The sequence below is a fragment of the Nerophis ophidion genome, linkage group LG02 (genome assembly GCF_033978795.1).
Source record: "Nerophis ophidion isolate RoL-2023_Sa linkage group LG02, RoL_Noph_v1.0, whole genome shotgun sequence".
In the NCBI taxonomy this organism is placed as follows: Eukaryota; Metazoa; Chordata; class Actinopteri; order Syngnathiformes; family Syngnathidae; genus Nerophis; species Nerophis ophidion.
Genome location: NC_084612.1, coordinates 31,405,170 through 31,413,487, shown reverse-complemented (window position 1 = coordinate 31,413,487; position 8,318 = coordinate 31,405,170). Strand labels below are relative to the sequence as shown.

The following is an 8,318-nucleotide window of genomic DNA, read 5'->3' as shown; positions in this document are numbered from 1 at the left end:
ATTGTATTCCGTTTATATTTACATCTAACACAATTTCACAACTCAAATGGAAACGGGGTTTGTAACTCAAATTTTGCTGACTACTAAAAACAATTAGCTTTGACACAGCTCTTAACACACCACCGTAGAGTTCTCCATTACCATCAACTACAGCCACACTAATGAACATGTTGTTATTCTTTGCAACTTTGTGTGTGGTCAGGTGTATAAGCAGAAGATGAAGCACCTGTTGTGTGAGCACCACAACAACATCTCCGAGCTGAAAGCAGACAATCTAGCGTCCATTGAGGAGATGCAAAAAGAACACGCCCGACTGGAGAGCGACCTTCACAGTAGGATGGCCGCCGTCAGGTTGGAAACACATGAGTTTGACATTGAATACCTCGTCAGCAACCTGGAGAAGGTAGGGATGCATGTATGTATACACTGCCTGGCCATAAAAATGATTTAAAAATGCCGCCTCTAACTTTGATTACACATTCAATGTGGTGTCTTGTAGGGAGATTCGAACTGCTGCCCAACTGTCCTCCACTTAAAAAAAAAAGAAGCATAAGACAGTTTTTAAACCTGATTTTAGTATCTTCAGCTATTTCCCTGCATGTTTTCTCGTGTTTGATGCCTGCCAATATTTCTATCCTTAGAATTTTATTCCCATGGCTGCAGGATATGTCTTGACATTTTAACAAATGAGAAGTGACTCATGAACTGCATTGTTAGGGTTAAATGACATGTTGCCATCTGAAACATAATCAGCCAATGGAAGAATATTACCCCGAAAGGGAATAAGCGGTAGAAAATGGATGGGATGGACTCCGGGTGGTCACTTTTTTTTGGCCATGCAGTGTATTTTGAGGCAATTGTTATCAAGCCATGGGATGCAAATATTTAAGTCTGTCAAATCTCAACAGGGACACAATGAAAAATTGATGGAAACAAAAAAGAGCTTCGAGAATAAACTAGCAGGTAAACATCTAATGTCAAGTATTGCACAAATTAGGAAACACACATCATCTCTCAGTTTACACAGAGCAGGTCTAGAGCCACACTCTTTATTGATTAATTAAAGCAACTCAACAAGTATTTGGTGACAGAATAAAGGAAAACCTCGAACGGTATCAAGGCTGTATTGTTTGAAGCAATTGGATTTAAATAGAGGGACCGAGTTAGAGATAGAGAGAGAGAGAGAGAGAGAGAGAGAGAGAGAGAGACAGAAGATCACCCTCCATCAAGTTTGGTTGAGATACAGAGACAGATGTGACGGACAGAAAGCAGGTATAGGGAGGATTAAGAAAACAATACTACTGAAGTGATAGCAATCAATATTTTGGTATAGCACAAGTATTAACAGTATTACTGCTAACAACTATAGCAGATGTAAGAGAATCCAGTTCTGGAAACAGGAGCACCTACAGTACAGGGTTATGACAGAATGCAATAATAACTGTATCAATAAGAGTAATGCTATGGTGAAAACAATGCAGATGCAGGAAAATGTCTACCATCATATTTAATTGTAGCCTAGAGTCCTCCTGGGAATGAGCTATTTCTCGTTTGCGCCAATTCACACAAATTCAACCAATCCCTGCAAATTATGCACGGCCTTGTAACTTTGTCCAAAGCCTGCAACTTCCTCACACATTTTGGCCAGTCGGCGTAATTTTTCCCCAATCTAATAAGTCGCTGAGCGGCCCTCAAAGGCGCACGTCTGCTGTAATCAAAGCAGGAACATCAACTCTTTGTTGCTAAGATAGCCATTAATCAATCAATCAATCCATCAAAGTTTCCCTAATCACAAATGTCTCAAAGGGCTACACAAGCCACAACAACATCCTTGGCTCAGATCTCACATCAGGGCAAGAAAAATTCAACCCAATGGGAACGAGAAACCTTGGAAGGCACCGCAGACGTGGGGATCCCCAGCTGGGTGCAATGGATGCGGAGTGGATACGGTTAATAATGTCTACTACTGTCTCCTATTTACATTGCTAAGCCTTCTGGGTAATGTAATATACAAACTTTTAACAATACACTGGCATCCTGACTTCTTAGTTTACATGTAGTTATGTATTCATTTAAACTTTTTATTCATCCAGGCCAGGATAATGCATTTAAAAACATATTTTTATTTGCAATGCTGACCAAGCAAAGAGGCAGCATTCAGATGACAGAGATGTTGAAGTGTGATGATAATCTCTTATCGTTTGTCATTTACCAAAGAAAAGTACGGCTATTGATTGCGCTCAACAGTTCTTAAATGCTGTTAACGTGCGGGGGTAAATGGGTTGGAACATTAGTGAATGTTTAGGATGGACAAAAGCTTTTTAAGAAAAAAAAGAATGAATGTCTGCTTTTTGTCTTCAAGTTGCAAGGTGTTACTTTCTGTGATTATATTTAATTACTCTTATTAGTAATTTTGATAACTATTACCATTACTAGTTATGATTAATTAAAACAGTCAAGTAATTTGACAATGAAGTCTAAGGATGTAGTTTCACTGGTATCTAATGTCTACTTTTAAGTCTTTGTGGTATATAATGAGTAAAACATCAATACGGTATTTTTCCCCCTCAATTTTTGTTGCATACCTGTGCTTTTTGAGGCTTAAGGTTACAATAAACACTTAAAACTTTTATAACAACTTTCATAAAATCACAAGTTTGATCTAACATTATTGGAAAAAATGCAATTAAAACATTGCAACTTTTGATGCAACTTGATTGGGTTGGAATTGTGGGTTGAATCACCAAAATGAGTCCTGAACGGCCACCGCTGCTGCTCACTGCTCCCCTCACCACTCACAGGGTGGGACAAGGAGATGGGTCAAACGCAGAGAGTAATTCCCCACACCTAGTTTGTGTGGCTATCAGTGGTACTTTAGCTTGAACTTTAACAATCTAAAAAAAAGCCTGCAAAATCCTGGAGGGACTGAATGAATTACAACTGCTAAAATAATGATCTCTAAAGATAGTGTGTCATTATGGGAGCAGAAAGGCCTACTACAGAGTACCTGTGAGTCCTGTGAATTGGTCTTGTTTAACCCTGCCATCATTCTGTAAACCCTTTGGAGTAGAAACGGAGGCCCAGTACAAGGAACACCTGGGTCTGTTGCAACAGGAAATGGACAACATGAGGAAAAAGGAAGTGAGCGAGCGAGAGCATCAGTGTAACAGTCACATCAGCGCTGTGAACAGAGACCACCACAGCATATTTGATGACGCACGTGTTCTTCTGAATAAAAACGTGGAGCAAGATCGGGATCTCACTGAGTCACTGAAGGTGAGGTACTCCGAACATATCGAAGTGACATTTGTAACTTACTACGTTTAAATCAGTGGTTCTCAAATGGGGGTACGCGAACCCCTAGGGGTACTTGAAGATATGCCAAGGGGTACGTGAGTTTTTTTTCAAATATTCTAAAAATAGCAACAGTTCAATAATCCTTTATAAATATGTTTATTGAATAAAACTTCAAGAAAATAGGAATGTAAGTTCATAAACTGTGAAAAAAAATACAACAATGCAATATTCAGCCCATATTCAATTGAATGCAGTACAAGGACAAGATACAGTATTTCATGTTCAAACTCAGAAACTATATATTTTTTTTGCAAATAATAATTAACTTAGAATTTCATGGCTGCAACACGTGCCAAAGTAGTTGGGAAAGGGCCTGTTCACCACTGTGTTACATCACCTTTTCTTTTAACAACACTCAACACTTTGGTCCAGATGACACAATGTCGAATATTTTCAAAAACAATTTGAAATGTCGATTCTTCAAACCACAGAACACTTTTCCACTTTGCATCAGTCCATCTTAGATGATCTCGGGCCCAGAGAAGCCGGCGGCGTTTCTGGATGTTGTTGATAACTGGCTTTCGCTTTGCATAGTAGAGCTTTAACTTGTATTTACAGATGTAGCGACCGACTGTATTTAGTGACAGTGGTTTTCTGAAGTGTTCCTGAGCCCATGTGGTGATATCCTTTAGAGATTGATGTCGGTTTTTGATACAGTGCCGTCTGAGGGATCGAAGGTCACGGTCATTCAATTTTGGTTTCCGGCCATGCCGCTTACTTGGAATGATTTCTCCAGATTTTCTGAACCTTTTGATGATATTATGGATTATATTATTTCCCAACTCATATGGAAACAGGGTTTGTATTTACATTTGTTTCTGTTAAAAAAATGAAATGAATGTTATCCACATAATGTATTTGTAGTTGTAATTTCTAAATGGCAAACCTTTAAACTGAAGCTGAAACTCTACACCTCAAATGTTTCTGGACTTATTATGTCAGATCCATTGTGGGTGTGTAACAATGTGTACCGTATGCTGTAAAGGTAAAATAATTTAAAAAATGTCACTCTCCAAATACTTCTGGACCTTACTATAGCTCAGTTTACAACAACATTGATAGCAAAAAATGTAAATGTCTGTATGATACCACAAATGTTTTGACATACAGTACATACATACTGCTATAAATGTAAAAATAATAATATTTCAAAAATAATTAAGAAATATTCTAGACCAGTGGTTCTAAACTTTTTTTCACCAAGTACCACCTCAGAAAACACTTGGCTCTTGAAGTACAACCATCATGACCAACATTAAAACACGGTAATGTAGTAGGCCAAAGTATTTACTACAAACCCCGTTTCGATATGAGTTGGGAAATTGGGTTAGATGTAAATATAAACGGAATATAAACGGAATACAATGATTTGCAAATACTTTTCAACCCATATTCACTTGAATGCACTACAAAGACAAGATTTTTTTTTTTTTTTAAATAATATTTAACTTAGAATTTCATGGCGGCAACATGTGCTAAAGTAGTTGGGAAAGGGCATGTTCACCACTGTGTTACATCACATTTTCTTTTAACAACACCCAATAAACGTTTGGAAACTAAGAAAACTATTTGTTGAAGCTTTGAAAGTGGAATTCTTTACCATTCTTGCTTGACGTACAGCTTAAGGTGTTTAACAGTCCGGGGTCTTGTTGTCGTAATTTACGTTTCATAATGCGCCACACATTTTCGATGGGAGAAATGTCTGGACTGCAGGCGGGCCAGGAAAGTACCCGCACTCTTTTACTACGAAGCCAGGCTGTTGTAACACGTGGCTTGGCATTGTTTTGCTGAAATAAGCAGGGGCGTCAATGATAACGTTGCTTGCATGACAACATATGTTGCTCCAAAACCTGTATGGACCATTCAGCATTAATGGTGCCTTCACAGATGTGTAAGTTACCCATGCCTTGGGCACTAACACACCCCCATACCATCACAGATGCAAGCTTTTGAACTTTGCGCCTAGGACAATCCGGATGGTTATTTTCCTCTTTGTTCCGGAGGACACCACGTCCACAGTTTCCAAATACAATTTGAAATGTGGACTCGTCAGACCACAGAACACTTTTCCACTTTGCATCAGTCCATCTTAGATGAGCTCAGGCCCAGCTAAGCCGGCGGCGTTCCTTTGTGTTGTTGATGAATGGCTTTCGCTTTGCATAGTAGAGTTTTAACTTGCACTTACAGATGTAGCGACCAACTGTAGTTACTGACAGTGGTTTTATGAAGTGTTCCTTGATCCCATGTGCTGATATCCTTTACACACTGATGTCGGTTTTTGATGCAGTACTGCCTGAGGGATCAAAGGTCCGTAATATCATCGCTTACGTGCAGTGATTTCTCCAGATTCTCTGAACCTTATGATGATTTTACGAACCGTAGATGGTAAAATCCCTAAATTCCTTGCAATAGCTTGTTGAGAAATGTTGTTCTACAATTTGCTTACAAATTGGTGACCCTTGCCCCATCCTTGTTTGTGAATGACTTAGCATTTCATGGAAGCTGCTTTTATACCCAATCATGACACCCACCTGTTCCCAATTAGCCTGCACACCTGTGGGATGTTCCAAATAAGTGTTTGATGAGTATTCCTCAACTTTATCAGTATTTATTGCCACCTTTCCCAACTTCTTTGTCACATGTTGGTGGCAGCAAATTCTAAAGTTAATGATTATTTGCAAAAAAAAAATGTTTATCAGTTTGTAGCATATTCAACTGAATATGGCTTGAAAATGATTTGCAAATCATTGTATTCCGTTTATATTTACTTCTAACACTATTTCCCAACGTACATGGAAACGGGGTTTGTACAAGCAACGCAGATGTTTTATTTAACAAGTATGTTTAATATTTTGGCCACCGTAACATTACACACAGTTTGAACAGTAACACTGTGTTTGACTATTTAATCAAGTGACTTTTTGGCACACCATTAGATGTAGCCCCTGTACCATAGTTTGAGAATCAATGGTCTCGACCTTGGACTATTGTAATTGATGTAATAGAGGACCCATGGACTAGGTTTACCTAATTTTGTGGTGATTTTTTTCCCCAACAAAATAGACTACAACGTCACCTTGAAATATTAGTATTAAATGAAATAAGGCTTTAACTTGAGCGTATCGTTTGTTCACAAATAAACAATTGACCACCTTAATTAACCTTTTAATCCTCACTTTTTATGCCCTAGAAACAAATAGAAGACCTGAAGACAAAACAAAAGGAAAAGGAGAAGAATCTGGCCAGGGTTGTACCAGAAAACAAGACCCTGGCTAAGCTACTCTTTGAGGCCCAGGAGAAAAATTCTGAGCTTCAGAAAAAAATGAAGAACCCCATAAGGAAAGAGGTTGTGTTTACTTTGTATGGGTATTTAATAATACATAGACGCTTTATGTGTTGTTACCAGTGGCTTGATCTTAAGCCTTTCAACAGGACCCCATTGAAAAGATCAAAGAAAAAGAGCTGCATGATCAGAAACTGAAATTAGAGCAACTGCAGCAGAAATTCAGCAAGGTAAAAGTAGATAAAATTAGTGTTGCATTCAAGGCCAATCCAGTAAGTCAGTGACCTTGTAGGCCTGTGCTGAATATTTCTTCAGCATCAGCAGGCGAGAGACGAGCTGCACAAGAGCCTGAGTCAGAATGTTCAGCGGTTTCAACAGGAAGATAACGAGAAGAACGTGAAGCTGGAGGAGAAAGTCAAAGACCTGACGCACAGCTTAGACGCGGCAGAAGTGAAGATCTCCTCCGTAATCTTGGTCTCTAACATGGACCCAACTGCACTGAGCGAGGCCACAAAAAGAGTGGAGGTACTGAAATCAACACCTTTTTAGGCGCCAGTAAAACTGTCAAAACACGTACTCTGTCGCACTTAATTGGAATATTTATAGATTTTTTACTCTGACAGAACATGATCGACTCCAGCAATAAGTCCATTAAGGATCTACAGCGTAAAATCGATCAAATTTCCAAGGTTAGTGTTGCATTCAACCTAAATAAGTCATGATGTCATATTGAAATGAGTTTTTTTTGGCAGGCTCGTCAGGATTTACTGCTCAACTTTGAGACAAAGCAATTGACTCTCGGTGTCCCTGTAGAGCAACTTTGTGTATCGTATTCTTGATTTTGCAATCAATTATTGGCTGTGTGACAAGCCTCAAATCACCAAAAGGCACAGTCTTGGCCTCCCGATTTGCCTCCTGCTGACTTAATAAGTTGAAGGGTAACTACTAGAATTCTTTGTTTCTTGTAAATTATTTGCTTTAACTGCAAGAGTATGCGGCGCTAATTAAAAGGAGGCGCTAATGAATCAATGTTATTATCGGCAAAATACATAGACCTTTAATGTTAATAATGATTTGGGATGCAGGAGAAAGTTGAAAGATTCTCAATGACCACATTGACAAGACTATTGCAGCCACACAGCAAATGTTGTAATATCGATAAGGAGAAAACTACTCAACATTATTACCATCCATCCATTTACTACCACTTATTCCCTTCGGCGTCATGGGGGAAGCTGGAGCCTATCTCAGCTGCATTCGGGCGGAAGGTGGGGTACACCCTGGACAAGTCGCCACCTCATCCCAGAACATTATTACCACTGATGAGTATATTGCAAACCACAGTACGGTAAATGTAACACGCATGAGTGTCAAACCAGCAGCTGAGTAGCAAATTAAACATGTGGAGTACAGACAAAAGAAGATAAAGCTACTGTACTCGCTTCACTCATGACACTTTTAATGCAACTACTGCTCTCTTGAGGAGCAAGTACAACTACATCAGAAGTTTGCCTCCAGCCGTAGCTGTAAATGCCATCAGTTTGTGGCGTGACTCAGTTAAATCAATTAGAAGAGGAAATCAAACAAAGTAAAAACTTAATTAAATTTAAAAAGAAATACAAAAAACATGTTTTTAAATAGGTACAAGGAGGAGACAAACTATCTTAAGGGTGTAATG

At 38.9% G+C, this 8,318-nt stretch overlaps 1 protein-coding gene across 1 annotated transcript in view; it reads left to right on the top strand.

Annotated features, from left to right (window-relative positions):
• gas8 (growth arrest-specific 8) overlaps positions 1–7,506 on the top strand; it is a 12,361-nt gene extending 4,855 nt beyond the window's left edge. The window contains 8 exon segments of the mRNA XM_061893554.1: positions 203–403; positions 909–963; positions 3,071–3,276; positions 6,548–6,703; positions 6,790–6,870; positions 6,956–7,165; positions 7,264–7,329; positions 7,393–7,506. Coding sequence (XP_061749538.1) covers positions 203–403; positions 909–963; positions 3,071–3,276; positions 6,548–6,703; positions 6,790–6,870; positions 6,956–7,165; positions 7,264–7,329; positions 7,393–7,506 — 1,089 coding nt within the window.
• Positions 7,507–8,318: the final 812 nt, after the last annotated feature.